This window comes from Epinephelus lanceolatus, chromosome 11 (assembly GCF_041903045.1).
Source record: "Epinephelus lanceolatus isolate andai-2023 chromosome 11, ASM4190304v1, whole genome shotgun sequence".
Classification (NCBI taxonomy): domain Eukaryota; kingdom Metazoa; phylum Chordata; class Actinopteri; order Perciformes; family Serranidae; genus Epinephelus; species Epinephelus lanceolatus.
In genome coordinates, this window is record NC_135744.1 from 25,850,505 (window position 1) to 25,877,650 (window position 27,146).

Here is a 27,146-nt window from a genome sequence, read left to right on the forward strand (position 1 = left end):
CATAATGACTTGCTCACAAGTGCCCTCACTGGTCATCTACTGCACACAGTCCTTACCTAAAGTTCAGTGTAACAGCTACACACGTGTGTATTTACATATCTGACAGCTTCTCTCATGAGAAGACCAATAAACAAAACATGTAATGGGGGTTACTTGGCAGTAGTGCAATGTAACCAAGTACATTTATTTAAGTGGTACTTTCCTTGAGTACTTCCATTTTAGGCTGCTTTATCTTTCTACTACTACATTACATTTCAGAAGGAGACACTTTGTACTTTGTTTTTACTTCAGGAAATATTTTAATTTTACTTGTACTTTTTTTTTTTTTTTTTACTTAACTATATTTCAGGAGGAAATATTTTACTTTTTACTTTCTTTTAACTTTATTTAAAACAAAAATTTTACTTCTTCTTTTTACATCATTTCAGAAGGAATTTTTTATTTTATTTTGTACTTTTTAATTTTACTATGTTTCAGTAGGAAAATGTTTAATCTTTCTGTACTATTTATTTTTTTATTTTACTACATTTCAGATATTTTACGTTGTCCTTTTTTAATTCATTTAAGAAGGAAATATTTTAATTTTACTTGTACTTTTTTATACTATACTATATTTGAGAAGCAAATATTTGTACTTTTTGAACTTTTTTCAGAGGGAAACTATTTTATTTTGTACTTTAAAAAATACAGTTTATATTACATTTACTGGGTTTTTTTTCTAAACTTCATTTCAGAGGGAAACAGTTTAATCTTTTTGTACTTTTCATTTACTTAACTACATTTCAAAAGAAAATATTTTCATTTTCCTTTGTATGTTCTTTTATACTTCATTTAAGGAGAAAACATTTTTATTTTATTTTATTTTTTCCCCTCACTTTAAACATTTAAGAAGGAAATATGTTACTTTCACTTTGTATTTCTCTAACCACTACATTTATCTAACAGCTGTAGTAACCATCTCATAAAATGTGATGCATTGTTACAGACTGCACTATAATATATAGTTAAAATGATGTCCATTTCAACCAGCTAAAACATTAGAATGCATTTTAATGTATTTGTATTTTTTTTATTACTTTATTGATTTATTTTATCAACACTTGTATTGAGTTCTTCATTAACTCTTTTCATCATACAGTATAAATAAAACAAAGGACATACCATACCATAGGCATCATATAAGCCCATAAATCCAATTCCAGTAAGAATAAAAATATTTATTTCATATAATAATCAATAATAATAGCAGTAGCAATAATAATATACAGTGTCCATTCAGTCAGCTAATGAGCACTTTGACCTTTGATGTTTTAATTACTTTTAGCTGACTTTTTTCTGAAGTAAAATCATTAATGCAGGATTTACTTGGGATCGAGTTGTATAGTGAGAAATCGCTACTTGTACATGGTCTAAGTAAAATATGTCAGCACCTCCTTCACATCTGTTATTTCATCACTCCACATCAAGTCTATTTCAGGGTCATGTCATCATGCCCCTCTGAGCCAGCGCTACCTTTTGTGTCCTGAAGGGGGCGCCGTAGATCAACCAAGAAAAAAGTTTAATGTTTTTTTTTTAATCCTTGCCTCACACTGTCCTGCAGTTTGTGTCCTGCAGAAACACACTTATTGCGCGCTGAGACTCAGTCACGCACATGTAAAAAATGAAGTCCATGTTTTTGTTCTTCTTCATTATTTGGTTTGCAGATGCAGAGCTGAAACCCCGGCAAGGTAAGAGCAGGCTCGGCTGATTTATTTACTTTATTCTGTCCTCATCTAACGTGTGGGGCTTAAATAAGGAAAAGCATGAGAACGTGACTCAGATAAGGAGAGGTTCAGTCGGAGTTTCAGCCCAGACTGACCTGACATGTTAAGATTTACATCCTCTGTTGCTCCAAACATGACTTTAGAGTTTGGGGTGAAACTTATTTATCTCATTCTGTCACTAGAGAAAGTTAAGCTTGTGTTTATCTTAATGTGCTGAAGTTGAGTCAGAGGCATTTGTTTTCCTCTGGTTTGCATTACATGGAGCTGACTGTCGCTTTGACTAAATGTCTCTGAGAGATGTTTTAAATATCAGTTGACATGGAAATGCCTTAGTTTTGCTGTTCGGATCATCTACGCCACATGTAGCTCATCCTCCTCATTTCTGACACCCAGGACTCGGGGTGGTTTGTACTTTCAAAGACAAGTCATACAGCCCTGGAGACAGCTGGCATCCCTATTTGGAGCCTTTCGGAATCATGTTCTGCATGCGCTGTGTCTGCACAGAGGTACCTCTAAGCAAAGTTTATCACTGCTGAGCTAACATTTTTAAAGGAATATTACACTCAAATTGCTCCACTCTCTCCAGCTCTGCTGACACAGTGCTTGTAAACTCCTTTTTGCTTTCTTAGACAGGCCATGTGAAATGTAACACAATCAAGTGTCCTGCTCTGTCATGTGAAAATCCAGTAGCTGAGCCTCAGCAGTGTTGTCCGAGATGCACAGGTACACTGATGTTCTCTAACACCTTGTCAGCTCTGAGTCTTTAGAGGTGACTTTAAAGCCTCCTGTCATGTGTGATGTGCCCTCCTCAGATGAGCCCAGGATCCCTGCAGGTCTGAGAGCTTCGGTGAAATCCTGCAAGTATAATGGAAGTGTGTATCAGCCAGGAGAGACCTTCACAAAGCTTGACCTCTTCCCATCCAAGCAAAGCAATCAGTGTGTTATGTGCACGTGCTCTGTAAGTTACACCTCATTTCATACTTTAATTCATCTGGTGAAAGTCTATGGTAAACTACATGCATGCAGTATGGAAGCATTTTAACGTCTGTATGGTTTTACGTGAGCTCAAGTTCTTACTCTACATATGGCAACATTTCATCAGTGAAATGTTCATGTACTGCTCGTCAAAGCAAAGTTACCATGTGCTTTATAGACAAAAAAAACCCCCAAAGGAATTGAAAAGAATAAAATGGAAAAATAGCAGATATTTCAGATATATCTTATCTTAAATAAACTCAATCCAAAATAATAAGTACTGTACAACTTCAATTAAACGCCCAGTCCCTTTTACTAGCCCGGTGTGGCTTTACATTTTGACACATAAACGCCTGTCTCAATTACGCCTGTCTGGTTGCCAAACAGTTCACTTTTTCTAATAGACATTCTAAACCAGGTTTAAATCAGTAATTTTACCGTGTAGAACATGGGAGCTGCTGTTTGCTGCTGGTTGTTGCCTCACTTGGTTAGTTTGTGTTATTGCGTGACGTAAAGGTTTAATTTGGATTTACCAGACAGCATAGATAATGGCTTCAGTTTCCTGTCGAATAGTGCTGTCTGCGGCAAGGTAAAGTGATGAAAATATTGTAAATATTGCATACACTTAAACCGACTGATTTTTTTTTGGTGGCTAAAATACGTTTTGCTGCTGCCCTCATCCATAGCAGTGCATTGCTTAGCTTCCATGGCCAGCTTCTCCAGCCTGGTGGCATGTCAACTGCCATCTAACATATACTATTAATAATTACCTCATACAACTCCACTTCGAAAACTCAGAACTATTCCTTTAAAAGAGGTGAAAAATCAAATAAAATCTGCTGTAACTACATGATGTACATTAAATAAATGTGTTAAAAACTTGTAATGCATGAAGAGCATCTCTGCTCACTGCTTTACAATATAGCTGCTAATGCTGCAGTGAAAGTGGAAATGGTGGGTCAAGTTCTATTTAATTTGTAGCTGGTAAAACCATCTTGCTTTAGTTTGTGTGCTGGCTGAGCTTGATCGTGACTTGTGATCGACACAAGACAATGGATGAAAGGTTTAATTTAGAGAACCAACTGAGACTTAATAAACTTTAATGTCCCCAGAGGGGCAATTTGTGGTCCAGCCCAGTAAACAATAAACCTAATGTAAACACAGAACAACAAGACAACAATGGAAGTCCGTGATTATGAACTGTCAGTAAATTCATAAGAACATATTTTACACATCGTTCTGTATTCCAACTTGTCCCCCCCGACCCCTCCACTGTCTGCGAGTTCACCTCAGCCCAACTTAGCCTTTAACCAAAGGCAGATATCTGAGAGGAAAGTAGAAGTTCAGCCAAAATTGACATCACCCTGGAGTTGTCCTTTAAAAGGCTGCATGATGTGAGAGGTTAATTTTATGAGTTGCTAAGTGGTGTTCATTAATGAAAGTTTCCACGGAGACAACACATAACAGTATACTTAATGAAAAGATTCCCAGTAAAAAATTTTTTTACAGCAGTCCTACGAATCATGTTCATCCTCATACATTTCTTTCCTGGAGCTCATAGTCAATATTCAGTATAACATCCTCGCAGCTTTACCTATTACTACGATATAGGTTTCTAGTGGGATTGTGAATCACTGCAGTTATGGATTACTCCGCAAGTTTTTCTAAGACATGCCGTCAGATGTCGTGAGGTTGCTCAGGTAGGTTGCCCATTATTTGTAGATGTTTGTAGCTGTGTCCTCAAGCAAGACACTGAACCCTTAATTACCCGAGATGAGCAGCACAGCAGCTTTCAGAGCAGCTCAGCCGCCACTGGTGCATCTACTGCATGTGCAACAAAATAATATGTCATTCTTTCTGTACAGGAGCCAAATAAATGTGTTGTCTCATTGCGTTTTTACTGCTATTTATCAAGAACATTAGATCTGAGAAGACGCTGTGATGTCGTTTGGGCTTTGTCCATAAGAAATAAAATTTAAAAGCCTGCAGAAACTTCTCAGTACTTGAGCCTAACCCCTCTGGAGTGCGTACTTGGAAATTTAAAAAATATGACATGTTGCCTCCCTTTCTTTTCTCAGAATGGAAACATCTTCTGCGGACTGAAAACCTGCCAACCAATCACCTGCTCCTCTCCAGTGTCAGTCCCAGATACCTGCTGTTTGGTGTGTAAAGGTAGTCAAACTCCTCCAAGCTGACAAATGGCTTTACAACCTGCGATAATATTTTGTAGATTAGGCCTGAACATATGCCTGATTAATAGGACTGCCTTTCTAAAATTGATATACAACACTAAATGCAAGTATGTGCAAAATTACATTTGAAATAAAATGCACTAAATCAGACAGCACACAAAAAGTATTGAACAATTACACTGAAAGTTGATATACTAGCATTCTGGATTACAGCCCGGCACTCATCATCATGACACTGATCTCTTCTTTTTGGTTTTTAGATCATGGCAACAGTGGGTCCTCATCAACCGAGGATGGAAACCAGCAGCTGAACCGAGGCGTTGTATGTTTCTGCTGATTTTTCAGAAAATTAACATTTCTTAGACTTCCATATTACACTCGCCCGTCATTAAAATATATTTAAATGTAGTGTAGCTGCAGGATTTAGGTCTCACAGGCAAGCGTGATGAAGTGTCCTTGAACACAACACTGAGGTCACTACAAGCTTCAGGGGAGCTGCTCTGTAGCTCTCTGACCTTTCACCTCCCTGTGCAAGTGGACAAGCAATTATTATTTTCCCCTTGAGGATCACAATTATCAGATTATTTCTGAAACCATTTTGCAGTTATCATTTTAGACAAAGATTTCAGCTTTCCCTCAAGATCATAAGACTGAATTGCAGTGTAGTTCTATTTAAATTGCTGAAAAAATCTCACATGTACGCAGTGATTCAGAGATCTGGAGCCAGGCCATGAACTCATATGATGCAGGGCTAAATGTGATGCTCCTTCCGCCACTACTCCAGGGAAAAGGAAGCAAAGCTGATAGCTGAAAAGATGAAAGATAACTGTGTTTTATCATATCTGTGTTTACAAAAGAGGCATTCAGTCGACCAGTGTTCCGGAGAGCAGAGTAGGGCGCGGTCTGACCGTGCCACTCCACCCAGGGTCAGGACTTCTCCCAGCGGCCTGAGCCTCAGTAAACTTAACCTCAAAGGGGCTTCAGAGACCACTGTGAAGATTCTGTTGCAGAGGAAACACCAAAGAGGTGAGACTTCGTCAAAACAGAAAGGTCCCGTATAGGTGTTTGATTTTATAGACATGTTCCTCACAACTTTACGATCGCTTCCATATGTAGCACAACGCTCAGATGTTTTCCATTTCTCGCAGCATGTTTATACAATGGCAAGACGTACTCTCATGGAGACATGTGGCACCCAGTTTTGGGGAAGGTCCTGGAATGCATCCTGTGCACTTGTACTGATGGCCTCCAGGACTGCAAACGCATCACGTGTCCCAGCCAGTACCCATGCCAACATCCTATGAAATCAGCAGGAAAGTGCTGCAAGACATGTCCAGGTAGTCGAACGTGTTTATACTGACATGATGTTGATTGGCTGTAAACACCAGTCACGTAACTTTTGTCTTTTTTGTCTCTCTAGAAAGTAAAGCTGAGAGTAACCAGACCCAGTGTTATCTTGGGTATAAAAATAACCTCTTGGTGTATAAGGTCGACTCATCTTTGAAAGTCGACCCACCCAACACAGTCAGAATCATTGCTGTTGAAAGACAAAGTACTGCTGAGGTGGAAGTGCAAGTATGGAAGACTGTAGAAGGTACAGTAACTACAGGTGGGAGCTATACTAAAGGAATAGCTCAACATTTTGGGAAATGCACTCAAATCGCTCTCTTGTTGAGAGTTAGATGAGACCATTGATATCACTCTGACGTCTGGCCATCAGATATGAAGCTACAGCCAGCAGCCAGTTAGCTTAGCTTTAGCATAAAGACTGTTAATAGTGTGAAACAGCTAACCAAAATAGCACATAACCTCCGTTAAACCTTAAAGTTTTTGTATGGATTAAAAAAGCAAGACATTATTTGTTCAATGGTCAACTTTAAGGGGGCTTGTCGAAAGATTTTGTTAGCTTTGGGTGAAGCTAGGCTAGCTCTTTCCCCCATTTCCAGCCTATATGCTAAGCTACGCTAACAGGCTGCTGGCTTTAGCTTCATATTTATAGTAAAGCCTTATAAAACCAAATCTGTGAGGCAAACATGAAGGAATTTTTATTTATTTATTGAGTGTGCCTTAAAGAGAAATCAGTTCCCTGTACTTTGCTAGCTAATCACTTGTAATGTACACCCAAACTCCTAAAGAAAAAATGAGAAAACTTGTGTATGTACTTCAACTCCTCCTGGAGCCCCTGCGATCTACAGTTACCCAGCGTGTTGTCTTTCCCAGGGCATCAAATACAGATGCTTCGTCACATCCCTTGCTGCGTGATAGAAACACCAAAGGTGCCTCTGGTGACTCCATGAGACGCACAAACATCCACAGCCATATTTGACACTTAACACATTTGACGTAGTATAAAGAGCAAGAAAGTTGGAGTGTACAGGGAGTGGTTGTAGATGAATTAAACAAACACAGACTCTTATTCAGCAGACTGCTCCTCGTGTTCTTGCAGCTTCAACCTAATATTTTGCAACTTACATTCGTCCGTCACATCATTAAGTCACTCATGTAGCATACTTACGTGATGTCGTATACTCATTTTAACCCAAAACATGATGTTTTTCTCAACCTAACACGAGTAGTTCAGTTACCTTAACCTATCCGTGACCGTTTGACAACTTTCACTACGTGTAATAATGAGTTCCACCCAGAAGACAGCTGTGCATCGCATACAGACATTAAAGGGTGCATCTCATAGACGCCGTAGGGTGCCCTCGGTGGCGGTATCACAAACTGAGGAGCATGAGAAAGAGTCAGTATTTGACGACCTGGGATGAGAATGCGTTGGTTACCCATAGCACCCTTCTCCGTGTGGCTTCACAAAGGGTTAAAACGTAATTCCAGCTTAAAAAAACACACGCAAACGTTTCTGAAGGACACCTGTTTTACGTTCATGAGAAAACTAATGAGCATTTTCCAAAGTGTCAAACTTTTCCTTTAAGACAAATACACAGTGCTGCTGTAGAATGTATGACTTATCTGAGTTCTTTATTTATACAGGTGTTTTACAATTAATGGAAATCGGTGACGTTCAAAGAAAAGATATCGTGGATCATCCTGAAAATTACACGTTACTTACAACACTCGATGAAGGCTAGTTCTTATTTTTACATTCTGTAAATACTTTAATTTGTTGAAATCCTCTTGACTTATATGGGCTGTGGTGATAGTTCTATATTAATTTAATTTTTCAGAGACGTGGAGAAAATTTAAAGAGGAGGGCGAAAACCTGAGCACAGCTTCTCAGACCACAATCTGTGAAGACGGCATTCGGGAGATGGTGACGTTCCTAGATCCCAAGCAGATAGAGGACCTGTGTTCACCCTGATGGTTTTTGCCCCCATGACCCTCTTTATACATATTTTATTCCAGTAAATACATGGTTAAAATACAGTACATACCTTTTTCATACATGTTGCACTTAAATGTCCTGCATCATTCCTGTAATACCAATGGAATCTCTCATTTATAATATTGTCTATTGATTGATGCTTTCTTGTTCGTCATGTTTTAATCATCACATATTTTTGTATGTAAATTATTAGAGGCTATAGCAGTGTTTGATAACTGTCCGTTCTGTTTTCTGTCATGATTCAGACATTTTTAGATTGGGTGGATTTAGGTTAATGTAGATGTGCAGTATAGAGTCCAGAGCTGAGAGCTGAAGATTGGGTTGAGACTTTGATGACTCAGTGATGTTGAGGACATTATGGGGTCTCAATCAAACCCTTTGCTTTAACCACATGAGAATAATCTGTGTGTAGATTATGTTGGGCAGGGGGCCACGCTCTGTTAGAATGTAAAGGTTTTTTTGAGGATGTTATATGATCATCGACATATTTATTGTAAATACAAACTCTTGTTTGTCACTTTATTTAAAGCATATTGGTTCTTGTATGATATTTGTGTACATACATTTGACTGTCTGAATGTTTATTGTTAGCATGCCAGTGAATACACAGCTGGGTATTTGTTAATAAGAAAACTGCCTTCCTAATTTCTCTGGTGTCAAAAAATAGACCTACTGTAGCTATTTTTACACAGCCACAGGATTTGGTTTGTTATCATAGCCTAATGACATTCTACTACTCCACATACCTGAAATATTTGTATTTTAAAGTGGTCGTGTAGCTGAATGCACTCAGTACCTCTGCTCACAGTTTTAACCCATAAAGTTTTTTCAGTGTTTTACACCAGTAAACATTTTTGGTCTGATTTGTTTGTAGCTGTAACTTTCATCATTAAACAGTGCTCACGTGTAGGGGAATAATTGGCACGGAGTCAAACACAGCGAGACACTGAATATGTAATTGAGGCAGGCCAAGATGTGGCTCATAGAAGTCGGAGTTGTCTTTGAAGGCGTTGCTTGAAAACGATTTGCTGATTCATTTATGGTCTGCATGCCGGCCGCACCATCGTTGCCTGAAGGCTTCCATTAGATAGAGCTCCGGAAGGACGGATAAAGTGTTTCCCCGCTGGAGATGAAATGTTATCAGAGGCATGGAAATCAAAAGCAGAAGTTAAAACTCTCTTCAACCCCCCCGAAAACTCACAAACACAATATATTCCCAACATCAGGATTTTTTATCAGGATCACTCACTACTTATCGTACTTCAATGAGGCCAAGCTTCTGATGACTGTCTGTGTAATATTTCTACTTTTTCCTCAAATTTAAAAGGTTAAAATGTGATAGGGATGAATAACATTATGTGTATTGGGTTATCATGTCCACCAAATCAGAAACTGGGGAGGTATTAAGAGAGATATTGGACTTCGCCATAAACTTTTTAGCGCATTAGCTAACGTTAGCTTTAATAACGAAACAAAATGGAGGAAACCGTTAAAGTGTCATCCTCCTTTCCTGTCAAATCATCCATCCACTGAGTGAGAGCATATGGGTCGGCCAGTCTGGTCCTGTTGGTCAGTGTATTTTTCTAACACTCGCAGGCCTGGACAGTGAAAGTGACCTGACGCTCAACACTAAAATGAGAGCCCTGTTGGTCGAAGAAACAGAGTGTTTTATTTCTATATGTATTAAGGAATGGTTAAATTAATCACACATTCACTCGGCTTGATGCTCTGCAGCTCCGTCTCCCCACAGAGTGCAGAGAGTGTGCCTCTTGTATCATGTTCCTCCATTATTAAAAAAAAAAAAAAAAGCCAACAGAACTTTAGCGTTAGCTAATGTCTGTGGAGATTCGTTTTGCCTCCAGCCAAGACCCGCCCACCTAAAAACGTCTACTGTTTACTAACAGTAAAAGGGTCTATTAGTCAGTTATTCAAGTTGGAGGATATAAGACAAAAACAGCTGTAAAGGAGCTGTTAATGACAAAATTCAAATTCAGGTTGCCTGCACAATATGTCAAATTAAACTCAAAGTGAATTTTCAACTTGCATTGTTCACACAGATACAGCTGCTTCAGAGCTAACAGGTTCTGCTAACTAACTAGGGAAGGCAGCGTAAGCTAACGTTAGTGCTGAGCTCTGGGTGTCCACAGACGGCAACAATAAGTTTGTTCTCCATTTTTGATGCTCTGTGATGTCAGGAGAATGAAAGCGCTGAGAAGTTTGCGCAACACAGCGTCATGCAAATTTTTTGAGAGTGAATATTTGACTTAGATTCACCAGGTGGTCATGAACAGTGACGTTAATACGATTTGTTGGGTGTATAGATAAGCAAACGTTAGCTAAGATGTTCGTCAAATCAACTCGGCTAATGTTATAATAACGTCAGCACTGTGATTGTAGCTTGCTTCAGCTGCCCTCAAGTGGCCAAAAAGGATCAGTTCTTGTAGATTTCATGTCTGCAAAGAATTTTTATGAAGCACTGTAGATTTCCCATTTTTAACATAATTTACTTAAGAATTCTGCAATTTGGAATAACTTAGAGCACATTGAAAATTCTGGCACGGCTGCATGCAGGGGCGTTGGTTTCATTCAACATGGCGGATGTGTTTACACATATTAAACAGGAGGTTTTGTGGCCCTCCAGCAAAAAATTTTGAGCATCAAACTTTAATTTTCCTACATTCTGGTGATTTTTTTATGCACTAATTTGCACCTTATCTGCATTAATTCATGGTGTAAATGTTGTTGATTTTGTCAAAATAAAAGTCCTCTGCTACATTCATGTTTATATTGGGGAGGACAAATGCACATGTTCTAAATAATAAGAAGTGCTGATTCCCTGCATCCCCCCAAAGTCTACACCCATGGCTGCATGTATATAATGTATGTATGTATTCATGTTTTTTTCCTGGCCATCAGAGGGCCCATTGTAAACAGAGACCTTATAGATCATGCCAAAATGATAAACACATCTCTGTGTTATAGATTTCTGTTGTGGGGATTCAGCTATGGGCAACAGATGGGATTTTACTGTTAGATCTAAATGTAGTCTGTCTGTATTTCCACAACACAGAGTAAAGGAAGTGGACAATACTCCCAATCCAAACACTGAAATATATGCTATAGACAATGTCATGGAAATAATGAGCTCCCTGGAACCCATGTCAGCATGATCTGTGAAAGCAGCCATTTTGCTCAGCAGCACTGTGTGCAGTCTGTCCGCAGGCCTGTTTGATCAACAGGTGTCAAATTATCGCTGCGGTTCCCATGACTCAGTCAGTGTGCAACTGCAGATTTGCTAGACCGAGTGGGCGCTTCAGAATAATATTGCTTCCCTTCTCTGTGAACTCCCGACGTGCTCTCTGCGTCCCCTCCCCTTCCACAATGACTCATTGTGTTTCTTTCACACTTTGCGCCAGACAGCTCTGTCTGTCTCTCACTAAAGGCATGAAACAATATTTTGAAATGAACGCACTCCCCTTCATTACTCTCACAAAAAGGCCGTCATATTTTTGTGTAAGCTGTTGGACCTGACAGTTTGCAACAGTCTCTCCCTCAGTTGTCCAGAGAGGCTGTTCCAGTCAAAAGGGTGAGAAAGGGGCGTTCTACTTTATTGCTGCCAAATTAAATTAGTAATTAACATTTTCACGTTGCCATTTTCCCATGCAAGTCTTTAAGTGAAAACAGTATTGAAACGAGATTGATTTTAAACAAACATGCTGCATGGAAAGCTATCTTTGTCTCTTTTTTTTTTTGATGGAAATCCTATCAGTCCTCATTTTGTGGATGTTTGAATTCGTCTCATGGGCCAATTCAGCTATGCATGCTTAGTCTTGGCTCTGGCAATTGTAACAGCTGGGGGCAGTCAGTAGGTATAAATCATGCAGTCGGTCAGCTCTCTGTGTATGTGTACTCCGCCCTGCTGCCCATGTAGCCCAGATTCGGCGAGAAGTGAAGAAAATGTGAGACTCGGGGTCACGACTCGGCCCAGGATTGGAGGCACTTCTGAGCCACTGTTGTGATATTAACAAATCTCATTTGCTGTTGTTTTATATCAGAGAACGTCAAGTCATGCGTGTCACAGAGGAGGCTTTGAAATGGTTCACGTCAAAAGATTTCATTACACATTTACCCTTTGTAGCTCTGCGGTAATCGCGCTGTCTTGCAAAGGAACGCAGCTGAGTTGAACTAATTTCAAAAGATTAAATAAAACATTTCCTCGTGTGCTGCAGCAGGTAGTTCCTTGCTGATGCATACAGTGTTTGTGAGGAACTGAAGCATTGCAAATCAATCAGGCAGTCTTTTGATTCAAAGGGAGCCAAATTGTGTTAAGTTAATTAAGTCTGATAGATGTGTTTGCTTTCATAGCTGATTAAGGTGCTCAGCAGAACCCCTGAGTTTATACTTCATCAAAATACTTCCGAAATCTATCAAGGGCTCTGTTTTTTACACCCTTACCCTCTCGTTAATTAAGTTGGCCCTGATCATTTTAGCTGATGATTGGAGTCGGGCCAAGAGAACACGGACAATACCAGGATACATGTCATGAACACTTTAGTCTTCATCCCCTTATCCTGAGTGGTTTGGTTTAAAGGTCAATATTTTAAACACGTGCTTGTAATGACTGTAAACTATTAAAGACAGACCCCAGCGAGCTCTTTTGTTTCACTGGATGAAGAAGACCAACCACAACTTCACGGTTATGATCTGTAACTAATAATGGCCTCTTTTCAGTTGCCAGCCAGAGCATCCGAAGCCTCTCCAGGATTACATGATAAGTGTGTTACAGTTCAATTGTCCATCAAAAGAAATAATGAATAGGTCCGGTCCGCAGTGAACTCATTTGGCACTCGAGTAATGAGGAGTGTTGATGAGGTATTCAGGGCCTATTCTTCCCAAGCCAAATCTAGTGTCTGAGTCTCCACAAGGTTATTCGCAAAGCTTAACTGTTGGCCCTCAATTTGAGAGTCAAACAAATCTTACCCAAACATTTCTCAAGGCTTGATTGCAGTGATGACTGCTCCAGATGTGAGAATGTGCAGCGCTGAAATACACAGATGAAAAAAACAAACACTTATAGATATATAAACAAAGATCCATCTTGTTTAAGGCACAGACCATCGATGCCTTCATGTCTTTTGTTATTTTTGCTTTTGGACAGAGTATCTCACTCTCCTGCCAGAGTTTGTTATATCACTGGGAGCACGGACGAAAATGTGTTTTCAGTTAATAACTCACCTCATCAGTTTTTCGTGCTAAGAACAAAAGAGGTCACAGAGGAAAAGCACAACTCAGCCTTTTTGTCTTTTTGTTTATTCTGTGTTGATGTTAATGTGAGAAAGAGTCCAGTAAAAATAAAACAGTGACATGGGTGATCTATTGGCTTCACTCAGCCACTGACTCTGTGCTCATTACAATGAAACCTCCAGAATAACAACATTGTAAGATACAAATTATAGATGTGTGGACTGTGTTATTATCTTCAGTCTTGAAGTGATTTGTCGCATTAATGGGCCATTTCAGTTCTTTAGCATGCATGCCTCTGTGAGGTCACTAGGTGTAAATCACTACTATAAGCAGGCCAGATGTCTGTAGTGATGTTTGAAAAGCCATGATGTCACACTTTACATTAAAAATGCCACTAATATAAGCTAAACACTATTAGCTCTGTCAGTGTTGTTGCTGTTGTTAGCACTGTTCATGTTGTTAGCACCATTAGCCACTAGCCATCTGCTCAGCTACTGCCATGTTGAGAGCCATGTGCAGGTTTAAAGGCGTCTATTGACAGAAATGGATTATAATATTCATAACTATGTTTTTATTAGTTTATAATTACCTGAAAATAGGAATTGTTGTGTTTTACTTTTAGAATAAAACATTTATATCTACGCTATCAGTGTGTTATGGTGTCTGACAGCATTGGGGGAAATGCGGCGAGATAACAGTGTAAGTCAAGAGGACGAGAAGTCCAAGTAGGGTGGGTGAGAGGGGTGGTAGCATGGGCCCAGCAATCACCGGCTTTCACCTGGGAGGTCGGTGTTCACCTGAAATTGTAAGTGTATTTTGAAAAGACACAGTGCATGTAACAGGTTGAAATTGACACAGCACCCTAGAACGTCAACAGCAGATGCACCCAAGTGGTGACATGTGACATGATCGGGATGAAAATGTGACTGCTTGGCACATGGGAGAAGTTTGGTGAAAAGATGGTGGGCATGACACATGACCCATAAAGTGCAGCCATCACCCTCTGGTGGCTGGCTGCAGTATAATTGGTATAATTGATATAATTGATATTGTGGCTTCAGTTTTGTAAGTGGGAGGAAGAGGAGACATGTCATTGTGTCATAGTGATGTCATCAGGGTTATCTCAGCTTGGGTTTACAGCACAGACAATAGCCTATATAATCATGAATGATATGACAGCTCCCCAAAAGTGAAGCCAAAATATCTTGATTACTCCCTGCTGGCTGGCTGCAGTATAGGTCTTAAACTCCGCCCCTCCATATTAGTAGATGGGACATTTGCCAAACTAAGAGCTCCAAGTACACGTCAAATAAATTCTTCCCAGTGATGGTTTCTGTAATTTTAGGTAGTTCATTTTTCTGATGGTTAAAACTAGTAATTTGGTGTTGAAAATGGGGGATCGATGTCATTATTGACAGCTATGTGTGCCAACTAGTATGCTCACCATCAGTGATGCTGCTTGCGATTGGTTGGACAGGTGTATGGGCGGGAACTCGATATCACTACACACACCTCCAAAGGACATTCCCAGCACAAGATGGCAGTGGGCCTATCTAGGATATTTTGGCATCATTTTTGTACAGTGGGGGGAAGTGGAGCTGTGACTTCCACCTTCAGTCTATGGGCAATTACCAGACAGGGAGGTTTCAATGAAATATGAAGATCATGATGATCAAGTTGCATTATGGGAAATGAACAATGTTTTTGGAGCTTGAACCAAAAGGGACTAAGAGTCTGGATATCTCAACCTTCGCTGCTTTGATTCTGATTGTTCTTTTTTGTGGTATGTCTCTTGTGAGTCAACCGACTTTATGGAAGCACAATATAAAATGACCGTTTATCCCTTTAACAGATGTTCTGTTTGATGGTATTTCTTGACAATGTTGACTCACTTTGATTACAAACTCATTGCCTGATCAGACACAAAAGGGAATTATGGTTTTGTTTTTACACGTCTGACTGCTAACATCTTTTAGGATTGAAGTCAAAAGTAGTGGTGAGGGTGTGTGACCAGGAATAATTAGGAACTTATTTCATTTGTTTGATTAATTGTTCAAACAAATGATTGATCGATTGGTAGTGCGTATTGTACAAAGTGATCTGGGAAGTGTAAAAGTGGCAGGAACAGCCGGGAGTTTATAATAGTTGACACAAGCAGACAATGAAAAGGTTTATTCATCAAGAGATAAGTAATGACAAAAGCAGAAATGTAATCATCTGACCACAATCATACTATTCTTCCCCATCTTGTTAACTTGTGTATGTGGGGAGAAATTGTTTCAGATTTTCTGTTACTTAAGAGTTTTATGTGATGAAATCAGTGAATGCCCACTGACTGCTTAGAATATAAAGGCTTTTACTGTGACTGATTATTGCCCAAAACTGTGGAAACATACGTGTGTACATAACAACCTCTTGCACAATAGTACGTCCATTTTTTATTTATTTATTTATTTTTTACATCAAAGAATTCCTGCATGAAAACACTGCACTTATGCAACCGAACCGTGGACGCCTGAAGTACTAATCATTATCACTTCAAAATTACTCAGTAACAGCTTTTTGTTCAGGCAAAAAAAATAAATTCATGCCAGGACTCACTGGCTGAAGAACAAACTCCATCTTTTCACTGCAAGCAACAACAAATCCTCAGATGGCCTTTAGTGGAGTTGCAATTGAGCCAAGAGAATTAGTATTATGGATAAAAAACAATAATTCTGAAGAGATTTATCACGATTTTGATAACATTGGGCATCAGATATTTTTAGCAGCTGTGGTGTCTGATACTGTGGGATATCTTTGCAAAACAAACGAGCTCTGCTGAGCAGAGCTGAGCTCCAGCGGACTGGAAAATAGTATTTCTGCAGCGTGTCAAATCTCTGCCATTTGGCACAGTGTCCTCATTACCATCAAATATACCGCTAAAGATGAAAAGACCCAAACTGGACCCTCGGACTAAAGGCCAGGTGTTTGCCTCATCGCATAAATCAGGAAACTGCAGAATGTCCTCAAAACTTGAAATTATTTGCCAGACCAAACACTGTTTAAAGTGAACCTCATTGTCATATCCTAACAATAAATTGTTAACACTTATTACAATGTGTAGCGTAATCTATCTGTTAGGTATCTTAAAATCAGATTTTCAAATTGCACTACTTTTAATGCGAGAGTTGGTTTTGAATGACATGACATTTCAGAGGAATTTCATATGGATATATATTTATCTATGTATATATACATATAATACAGATTATAAATGAAGACGGCTTTGCAATAGTTTCCACAACCCTCAAAAGGATAAGAAATGAAAGCTTAAACAGTTAATATTACATTCAAAAATGAAAATGTCAAACATATGCCAAAGAATGACAAGATCCAAGAAATATTAACCATAAAGTATCCACTGGAAAGCTCTGTGCTCACTGTGTGACACACGTATATTACTTATAATTCAATACATACAGAAGCAGGGAAATATCCACACTTGAATTTAAGAATGCAGAGTCCCATGAAATATCTTCAGAGTACCTATTGATTTATTCCACCTGGGCTGAACCTGCATTCCACATCTGCAAGCTGCTCTGAAGAAGAATAATTGAAGTCATATGAAGGACGAGACCATGAAATCAAAAGGGGAATGAACAACAAAAACAGAACATGACTAGAAATGAAAAAACATTTATTTTAAGCTCGCTGGAAATGCCACATATGAAGTGTCAACTTGGAGTATATAACACATTATCCTTTATGTGTTTAAGAATGTGGACTGTAAATCATACCGAGCTGCAGACGTCTGTTTAAAGTTATAAACCACTACTGTTCCTCTAAGCTCTCTTGTTCCTGCCCAGTACAAATTATCACAGCTCGCTTTACTGAGAGATGATACTGAATTCATACAATCACACTGCTCTATCTCAGACCTATAAGAGCAGGTCCACTAGACTCAGCAAAACAAAAGATATTAGTCATAGTTATCAGTTGTGGGACAGTGGATCAATGGTCTATCAAACCAATTACCTAACACTTTACAGGATATATACTCTCTAGCTGATTTTTAGGTGTTAAAGCATTTGACATGTTATCAGGGTATTAAATAATCATTATCAGTTGTTATCACTACCATTATAATGCTTCAGATGGCTGCTACCAGGAGGCCAGAAGGTGCATATCCAACATTGGGTGCAGTTTCATTAGGTCTCAGTTTCACTTTAATTAGGTTTAGGTGCCGAAATTTCGTGGTTAGGTTTAGGAAAAGATCATAGTGTGGGTTAAAATACTTTCGTATGTAACGTAACATAATGCAACGTAACGTCAACACTGACTTTTGGTTTCACACAGGACATGAACAGCGGTCTCCCAGGTAAAAGTCTTGTGTTTGTTTGACCCATGTCACTACCAATCCGTACCAAAAACTCAGTTTGTTCAGGTCCTTTCTCCTGACCCAGACTATTCGAGGTAAACACCTAACCCCCAACCATCATACACATGCGTAGAACAAATTAGTTTTGCGGTACAGATTGGACAGTGCTATGATTGGCTTGCACTACTTGCTGTGATGCTAGTATTCATCACATTAATGCATAAATGTCAAAGGCAGTTTGGGCAAAAAGCTCATGGTTAGGGTTAGTCATAGCCAATCACAGTACAGTAGGGCAGGACTTGCCAAGAGAAGCAGTGGGATCCTTAAAGGAAATGACCACTTTAGAATGAAAATACAGACAGTACTTACTGACCCGGCTAGCTGTTATCCTCCGATACCCTGAATGAGTTTTGTGGATTAAAAAACTACACTGGACTTCTTGTCGGGATGAGGGTCAGTAAGTACTGTCTGTATTTTCATTCTAAAGTGGCCATTTCCTTTAATAATGCAGCAGCGACAACTCATCCATCCACCCTGACCTCCTCTCGTAAATTGTTGCTCTTTGTACATCACCTCCTTTGCTCCAGTCATCATTACCACAGCCACCAGAGGTTGCCACCTAAGAGGTAGAGTAGGACCATACTACCTGAAATCTAAGCTTCTGATGACAACTGATGGCGACCATTTCATGAGCTGAGAACATTCAAAGTGGTTGGCATCAAACCATGCCATTAAGGTTATTCGTTGTTTGGAAAAAGTACATCTGGTCAACAAAACACTCGTATTTTTCAGTTACCACTGGGCTCAGTGTGGATTTTATTGTGGTATTTTAGCAATCTACACAAGTCTTTTGTCTTTCTTCACTTGTCAGAAGGTGAAAAGTGGGATGAATGAAGGAAGCCAGAGCAGCAACATTTGCTTTGTTGCTTCAGGACACTTCTGCAGGATGGAGATAAACAAGATGTGCACTGGAATCCACATTACCTCACTAATTATCACAGCCTGTTGACTAATACCAGAATTAAACATATTAATATTTGTAGCCTGCTGCATTCAAGGACATGCTCGTGGAAACAGGTCGGTCCAGAGGAAACACTATGCAAACATACTCAAATTGGCTTCTCCCAAGGAAGGCACAGTTAAATTTTTATCACTGCTGAACTCTTTTGGCAAACAGTTGATGCATACTATGCAAGCATGCTGGGTTCATTTTGGTCACAGCGGCAGTGATGGAGCAGCTGCTTAAAACCATCAGTTTGTCCTTGTCATAGTGTTAATCGGACTCAGGGGAACAGAAAGAATCACAGTAATTTCAGGGGTTGCTACCCGGTCACAAGTCCCACCAGCAGTTATCTAAACCTCAGGGGCTGAAGCTTTTATAATACCTAATGTACATAATGATCTACTGACTGCTGTAGGTTGAGTTATATATACTTTTATTTGTGAAAGATGAGTTTGTTTTCAATCAATCAATCAATCAATCATTCAACATCAACAAGTTGTTAATCAAGACAGTAAGAAAACCACAGTTGAATATGACTTAAAGCGTCTGCACAGATGAGGGGTCTGCTCTGCTTTGGTTGGTGTTCCTATCAGACTTGATGCTGGCTGCTTGTTCCATTGATTTCTTATACACCATCCTGTGCTTAGTCTTGATGTCACTCAGCAGGGACAGAGCTTCCTTATGCTCTTGCTTGTTAACGCCTGTGCCATGTATGGCACTGCCTGTACAGAGAACAAAATGTTACACAGAGAAAAGGTAAAGTTAGCTGACATCCACTGTATCAGAAATGCACATACTTAAGGGGACTTCTCTGATCGTCGTACTCTCTTTGATTTCCTTGATCAGTTCATGGACCCTTTCAGTGGGGTGTTTTATTGGCTTCAAAGGTGGAAGGTTTTTAATCTGTGTAGAAAAAAGTTATTCTTTTAAAGTCATGACATTTCTTTTCTTCTTTAAAGTACTTGCTTGATTTATTAAAATTTGACAGTAAGGTTGAGTGTGAATGCAAAATATTAAACCCTTCTCTCTCTTCCTCTGTATGGCGTCTGGATACTATCAAGTTTTGGTTTAGAGTCTCTGTAAATATTAAGATTCTTCAGTGCGTGTTCCAGCATCCGAACAGTGGTCTGAATTCCTGCTGGAGGGAAAAAAAAAAAAAAAAGACATGAATATTCTCTTTCTCTAACTTTTCAAGGCTTGAGGAAAACGTACAAAAATAAACAGCTGCAGGTGAAACTGCAGTCCTCACCAACGGGCTCCACCACATCAGGGTTTGGTTTCGCATCCATCAACATTTTGTAGCATGGGAATTTTTCAGGAATGATATCGTCCTTGTTTTCTGCGGTTTCTTTTTCACCAGGTTGGAGATCAAACTCGTACTTGGGAACATCTGTTGCCTGAACATGAATAACATTCAGTCAAGAGAGTAAATGCTGAGATTAAAACAGAGGAGGCATATAGAAACCACAAAAACTGGACATGTACATACCTGAGTAACAAAGAAGGGCTCTGTGTTTTCTTGGAGGGTGTCGTCCCAGCTATTCTCGCCCTCTGATTCTTGTGTTCTCTCGACAGTCGCCTCACTTTTCTCAACATGAGTTTGAGAAGGACAGGGTGCGTTCATCAATGCTGGCTTCTTCAACACCTTTGGGATTTTTTCTTCCACCTGCAACACATAAATATGTCAAAAGAAGATAACTGTCATGTTGCCACATCTGGAGTGTCATGATCAAGAATCGACAATGCAGAACACATCCAACCTTCCATTTTGGATCAGTGGACACCTTCAGTGGGTGCTTCACAACTTCCTGTGTCTTCTTACGCTTTATCATTATCCCCAGTCTCTCTTGGAGGTAGTAGGCCAGTAACGGAGGGTCTCCTGTGCCCCAGCAAAGACATCCAGCATTCAAAATTCAGAGTCAATCTTTAAAAACTCTTGGAAGAAGAAGAGAGAAGGATTACCACTTCTCTTTGTGGTCAGAGGGTTGGAGTGAAGGTCAATTTCTCTGAGCATCGGGAAAAGACTGACAGCCATCACTGCTTCTTCCTCGGCAATCTGATGACGAAACACTGATGAGACATGTTAGCTCATTTTTTAAATGGGGTCATGGTTGATTTATTTGTACAAATTATCCAACACACCTTGTTGTCAGCTAAATTCAGGAACTGAAGCTCTGGTAGTGGGAAATTGGATCCTTTGAGGTGGTTGTCCCAGTTTTTCTTGTGAGCGATCTGGGGTGAGCAACACAGATAATTAAAATATGGGAAACACGGTGATGACACATCTCAAAGACCATCATTAGAGCAAATTACCTGTGAGATTGTCTTGAAATTTTCACCAGTGTCAGGATTTGGTTCAGTGTGGGCTGGAATGAGGAGATAAAAGTGACTAAATATTTAATATTTTTCTGAGGATGTTGAGAAAAGTCTAACATACAGGTCCATTGTTAAGTTATTTACAGATGACTTCAAGGTGACCATTTACCAAGTCCCTCTTCTCCAGCATGCTCTTCAATAGAAGTCTGCCATGGTTTTGAACACCCCGTCAGCTGCAAATATGGGATTTCAGAAATGCGGTTCCCCTGTAGGTTTAAAAACCTTAGCCTGTAATTGACAATTAGAAATGCTTCATGAATGTTCCCACAGGTCCTGTTATGCACAGGGATATACAAGTCTGCCTTAAAGGACCAGTGACATCTAGTGGTGGAGCTGCAGATTGCAGCCAACTGATAACTGTGGCCTTCAGGTGCATTTGCAGCGTCAACTTCAAGCTGACACTTCAATATAAAAATGCAAAAGGACGTAAACATATTAGAACTGGCTGCAGTGTTGGAGGCAGGGCCATGTTCATTCCGATGGAAGTTTCTCAGTAATGCATGAAGCCAAAAGACTTTGATTTCCTAGATACAAAATTACCTGGATTTTCAGCATCGTTGGGCCCATACAGCAAGCCAGCTGAGCGGCTAACCTCACCTTTAGCCCTCCACTAACTTAAATGGGAATAAAATGATTGAATCATGCGGCTCTTGTGGACTTTTGAAATGTTAGCAGACCGAATTCAAGTTCTGATAGTGTCATTTTGTGGATGCTCACAAAAAAAATTATCCACTGATTTACAGGCGTCTCTTTCCCATTGTAAGTCTATAGGAAAATGGCATTGCAAGACAGACCCGGACACTGTTATACATGGTTTGGCCTCCATGTCCAATTACTTCAAAGACGAGACATGTGTAGTTGCAGACACGTTCTGTTTACAGCATACACAACACACACCTAAAAACCATGCCCACCACTTGTGCAAGACAAATCCACCATCACGATGGTTATCTGAACTGTGCTCCAATGCAACATTGTAGTGAATAAATATGAGGACAAACATAGCAATAATCTACTTGAAAAGAAACATTTAGATGTGTATTCCTTGTAAGTAATAAGATGTAACCTTGACCCTAACCTTAACTGCCTCTCTTTTAACCTAACACTTCATAGCTAGCTAATTGCTAACTAAGCATTTTGTAATGGCTTCCACTTCCAGGTCAATGGGCGAAAGGGGCTGATCATGGACTGACAAGTAGGTATAGTAGGCAATTATGTAGCCGCTCCAACTGCAGCTGTACCCACTTGTCAAAGTCAGGCGCCCTGTGTGTGGTTTCTCTGTCCTGGGCTACTATAGAAACATGGCAGTGCAACATAGCAGGCTCCGTGGCAGAGGACCCACTACCTATGTAACTATATACAGCTCATTCTGAGCTAATGAAAACACAACAATTCTTAGTTTTAGGTGATTATGCACTAATGAAAACACAACTCTGAAATTATATTCCAGTTCTGCCAATATATCCCGCTAAGTTCTCCACACTGGTTCTTTAAGTAATACTTTGTTTTATATAGCAAACTTCAAACCACATCACGACCTCCTGAGGTTTGCAAGACTGTTGAAGACTCCAGAGGTCAGTCTGTTATCGTCAAGCATCAGGACTTCAAGAGCTTTAAACTGTGTGTCTTCTTCTTTGGGTGGCCTGTACAAAAAAAGAAAAGAAAAAAAATCACCAACATCATAAAATCCACATACTAATAAATACATACATTTAAAGTAACATACTCCGTATGTGCACACCAGTTTCTGCTGGACTTTATATACCTGGCTGTAGAGCAGGTGTATTGAGTGTCATTACATTTGCTTTAGCAGAATCAGGAGTGTGAATTTGGAGCATTTGTACACCCCCTCTTGGTCAATTTGAAAAACTGTTTCACATGCATCTTGTTTGTGGCCTTTCTCTGAAATAAACTCTTTGGACAGGTTCTCATGTTGTGAAATCATACCAATGCAGTGATTATTATTAGCATCAGTGCTGGTTTAAGAACTTTAAATACTAACCATAAAGGGAAGGTAACACTATGTGAGACAGATATTGTATAACGTGGCTGCTTAAGGACATCAATCGGGGATATTTTCTGAGCAGACTGGAGGCAGCCCCAGACTGTAGTTAGAGGATGAATTTGCATTTTGCTGAAAACATATTACGAAACAGATTAGTTGTCTTTCATTCTGCCAGCTTCCCCATGACTCATATCAAAGTTTTTGTGGAATAGCTTTTAAATGGAAAGTAGGCTTTTTGCCACCGTCTCACTGGCGAAGCAGCCATTACACAAAGCAGTGTTTGACAGAGCTGACCTGTGTGAAGTCGGGACAGAAAAGCAAGCCCACACTCGCTAATTAAATCAATCATGTACTTGAGTTTTGCCATTTTCTCCAGAACAAATACTGTTGGAGGAGAGATGGATTTCTTTTTATAAATATACATCAAAGAAGACAGACAAAACCTGTTCATTTGAGGTGTCTGCTCATGTTCTAGGCATGGTTTTGAACTAAAAATCCCATGACAAACTTTGTACCTAGTTACTCCTACATTGCTGCTTCATAGAAAATAAGATACTTACAGCTGAGTGGTGTCATGGTTGGAAGAACCCAGATCAGGAGGAAGATGATGAAGCTGATTTCCAGTCAGATGAAGGACTTTTAGACGTGGAAGCTGCCCAATGGAAACAATATCATCAGCTGACAAAGAGTTGTAGGACAAATCCAAAACCTGTGAGGATAAAAGGAAATTATTTAGATATATGTATATTGCTACAAGCACCTGTTAGCAGAATGCAAGGCTGAGATATTGCACTTAAACATATAATTGATGTTACACACTTAAATTCTCTACATTAGCTGCGGCTCTGTCGGGCTATGGCATTTATGATACTGGTATTGGACTCTGACTAACACTGGTGTATATGTCAAAATCATCTTACCTTAAGATGAGGAAAGTCACTAGCTTGAAACGTCATATTGCTGATCCCGTTTAATGACAGAGAGAGCTCTCTTAAAGACACGAAACTGCTGAAAGACCCTGTAGGAAAACATTTTCTGAGAGTCACCACTTTTTGCAACAGGCACTCAAACTTATTAAAGGTACATGTGTATGATATATAATAATAATAATCACCTAAAGAGAGGGAGTTAATGGATGCATCGATGTAGGCTACATTATCAAACACCTTGAGTTCTTCATGCTTAACCTGCACACAGTAAGGAAACAAACTTTTTATTGTTTTAATCTGCAGACGACCAAATATTTTTTATAACAAAAAATAAAATTGATTCTTACAGAGTTCAGTTTCTGCTCACTGATGTCAACAGCACAGAGCTCATACGGCTTATCAACACAGTGTAACTGGAGCTACAAAAGAAAATTGTTTGGGGGTCACTAACAGGCAACAGGTCATGGGATCATTCGTCAAATAAGGGTCACATAAGGGACTGTTCTTTACTCATCAGAGGATGGGGACGGCTGGGGTGTGACCCCTTCTTTTTTTTTTTTGACCCTCCTGAAGCTACAAATATTTTTCCTTGAGCCTCCCTGAGTGACTGGCGGAAAATGCATGACCCTCTCTCTAATATAAATGAGTTATTTAATTTTTAAACTTACTCTTTTATGTTTTAAGGTCAAATGTTAAAAGTTGAAAATATCACTATTTTAAACTCAGATTTGGGTTTATTTTGGTTTGTTTTTTATTTCTGATGGAAGCCTTTGTCACACACGATGTGTCCAAGGACCAACAGAAATTTGAAAACCCAACAATTATTTCTGTTTTTACAATTTCTGGCTGTGATAAATGGTGTAATTTTGGGGATTTTAAAGAAACTGCATGTTTTTTTAAAACAAATCTGTGGTAAAATAATTACAAAATACAACCATTTATTTATATGCCCCTCCCCTAAGCTAAAATAAAAGACGTAAATCCCTCCCCAGTGCTTAAAAAATGATTCCCCCTTTCACACAACTCAGTCTCACTCCCAAGTTGTCGAAATCCGGCATGTCAGACAGCGACAAAAAAAGCCCAACCTTTCACGTCAGCATAATACGCGGCTGGTTGCCGTCATTCTTTACGCCAGCCAGCGGGAAAACAACTAAAGTTAAGGCGGTGGAAACCCGTGTAGGGTGGGTGGGAGCGGTGGTGGATGGGTCCAGCAACCACCAACTTTCATCCAGGAGGCCAGTGTTTGCTTCCCATAGCCAAACCCTGTTCTTTTTTCCAAACCCAGCCGCATGCGTGTGCTGTTAAAGGAAAAAAGCCATCAATTTGTGGTGTTGTGGTGTTTGCGATGTTGTGCATTTATTTTGAAAGAGACTGTATGCAAGCTGTAAATTGCATGTGACAATGGAAGCGTATTTTGAAAACAGACAATCCATGTAACAGGCAGGACTTGACACGGCGTCCCAGAACATCAACAACCAATGCACCCAGAGTACCTTGAATGACATATCTGGACGTGGAAAGTCCATAACCAAACATCAATATGTGACAGAAAGAATGTTTTTGTTTCGCACCACCCCCTTCACCCACATTCGTAAAGAACAGTCCCTAAGTATATTTCAGTGACTTACCAGGAAAGGTCCGTCTAATGTGTTACCTTGAGGAGAACCAGCCCCTCTGTTGCTATCATATTCTTTACAAGTCTCTTTTATTCGTCTGTGCACGTTCCTGTGTTTCTGTTTCTCTGCCTTTCTGTAAGCCACAAGCCAATGACCAGCACCTACAGGGAAAGTCAAATTCAGCATCCAAACAATCAGTCGGATGGCTCCAACTCATTCAAAATGCAGCAGCCAGAGTCCTTACACATACACGTAAATTTCAACATGTTACTCTGCACAATATCAGGTACTGCATAGATATTATCATACAACCCGATGAGGCCTCTCAGGTCATCAGGCAGAGGTTTTATAGCTGTACCCAGAACTAGATCAAGTTGCCTGCTGACCTGGGGTTCAGCACAACTGTGTCCATTTAAGACTTTTTTTCTCCCAGGCTCATGGTTAATTAGTGTGTGTGCACAGTCATTTGATTGCACGTGATTGTGTTGATGTTTTTGTTTTCTCTGTATTATTATGTTGATGTTGATAACTATTGCTCATACTGTATTCTTATGTTTATGCTTCTTATGTTATCATACTTTTATCTGCTGTCTTTCAATGTAAAACACTTTGAGTTTACGTGTAATGAAATGTGCCATATAGCCTACATAAAATTGCATATGCCATAAAACAATGGCAGCAGAAACTGTTTGCAGTTTTTAACATGCTACTTTAATGTCTGGGGTGTTTTTTACTTTTATTTTTATTTTTTAATACTTATTTAACTCAACCCACCTTCTTTCCTTCGACGCAGGAATGTCCGGGTTGGGAAACATTTGGTAGGATTGCTGTGTCCATGATCAAATTTATAGGACGCTGCTGCAGTCATCTTGCTCGCCTGTGAAATCCACTCATCACAAACAACTTTTTATGCAAGTGTTAATTACGCTCTTCACGAGGTGAACTGGCACGGCTACTTGCTACAATATATTTTGATCCGGAGCTACACTGTAGTGCTCAGTATCCTAGCAACAGCATGTCAGACGAGCGCTGCTCCTCCCATCCAGCGGGGGGCGCTAAGAAGTGAGCGCGCCTGTTTTCATGACAGGCGAAGGCGGAAGAAACCCGTGAGCCCAGCTAGTCAAAGATTGAATTCAATGATAAGATAATAGTCCGCCTAACGACCCAAATATATTGTGAGATATTTTACATATGTCGGCACGAATATGCTGCAGTTTTCCAAATACAAACACAAGGTATCAAATTACTCACTGAGACGACTTTATGTTCGACTCGTGTCCGTTAAACTGTTTAGCTAGCTACACAAGCTAACTAACGTCTAATCGGGGTTGACCACA

General features: G+C 39.7%; 2 protein-coding genes across 3 annotated transcripts; one reads left to right on the forward strand and one right to left on the reverse strand.

Moving 5' to 3' along the window:
• The first annotated feature begins 1,589 nt into the window (after positions 1–1,589).
• chrdl2 (chordin-like 2) lies at positions 1,590–8,909 on the forward strand. Its single transcript, XM_033639143.2, has 11 exons — positions 1,590–1,727; positions 2,157–2,269; positions 2,393–2,486; positions 2,576–2,721; positions 4,817–4,910; positions 5,191–5,252; positions 5,788–5,956; positions 6,079–6,267; positions 6,351–6,524; positions 7,925–8,017; positions 8,119–8,909. The coding sequence occupies exons 1-11, from the start codon at positions 1,661–1,663 to the stop codon at positions 8,250–8,252; spliced, it is 1,335 nt and encodes a 444-aa protein (XP_033495034.1). The 5' UTR covers positions 1,590–1,660; the 3' UTR covers positions 8,253–8,909.
• A 10,390-nt stretch (positions 8,910–19,299) lies between these two features.
• On the reverse strand, positions 19,300–27,066 carry xrra1 (X-ray radiation resistance associated 1). 2 transcript variants are annotated; one of them, XM_078172421.1, is made up of 17 exons: positions 26,584–27,066; positions 25,822–25,970; positions 24,541–24,612; positions 24,379–24,451; positions 24,185–24,282; positions 23,825–23,973; positions 22,798–22,902; positions 21,369–21,487; positions 21,197–21,249; positions 21,026–21,115; positions 20,846–20,939; positions 20,644–20,762; positions 20,373–20,549; positions 20,133–20,280; positions 19,903–20,018; positions 19,681–19,786; positions 19,300–19,605 (listed from the first exon to the last, which is right to left on the reverse strand). In XM_078172421.1, the coding sequence occupies exons 1-17, from the start codon at positions 26,675–26,677 to the stop codon at positions 19,421–19,423; spliced, it is 1,947 nt and encodes a 648-aa protein (XP_078028547.1). In that variant the 5' UTR covers positions 26,678–27,066; the 3' UTR covers positions 19,300–19,420. The 2 variants fall into 2 exon arrangements, with proteins under 2 accessions (XP_078028547.1, XP_033507436.2); XM_033651545.2 differs by having other exon boundaries at positions 19,903–20,021.
• Between the last annotated feature and the right edge of the window lie 80 nt (positions 27,067–27,146).

Bases quoted from the DNA above. Each gene is read 5' to 3' on its own strand.
- chrdl2 (XM_033639143.2), top strand. From the start codon at position 1,661: ATGAAGTCCATGTTTTTGTTCTTCTTCATTATTTGGTTTGCAGATGCA. The intron at 4,911-5,190 runs GTAGTCAAACTC...TTTGGTTTTTAG, and splicing joins CTGCTGTTTGGTGTGTAAAG to ATCATGGCAACAGTGGGTCC. The intron at 6,525-7,924 runs GTACAGTAACTA...TTATTTATACAG, and splicing joins AGTATGGAAGACTGTAGAAG to GTGTTTTACAATTAATGGAA.
- xrra1 (XM_033651545.2), bottom strand. From the start codon at position 26,677: ATGACTGCAGCAGCGTCCTATAAATTTGATCATGGACACAGCAATCCT. The intron at 20,550-20,643 runs GTTGGATGTGTT...TATGTGTTGCAG, and splicing joins CCACTGATCCAAAATGGAAG to GTGGAAGAAAAAATCCCAAA. The intron at 20,022-20,132 runs GTGAGGACTGCA...TTTTCCCTCCAG, and splicing joins TGATGTGGTGGAGCCCGTTG to CAGGAATTCAGACCACTGTT.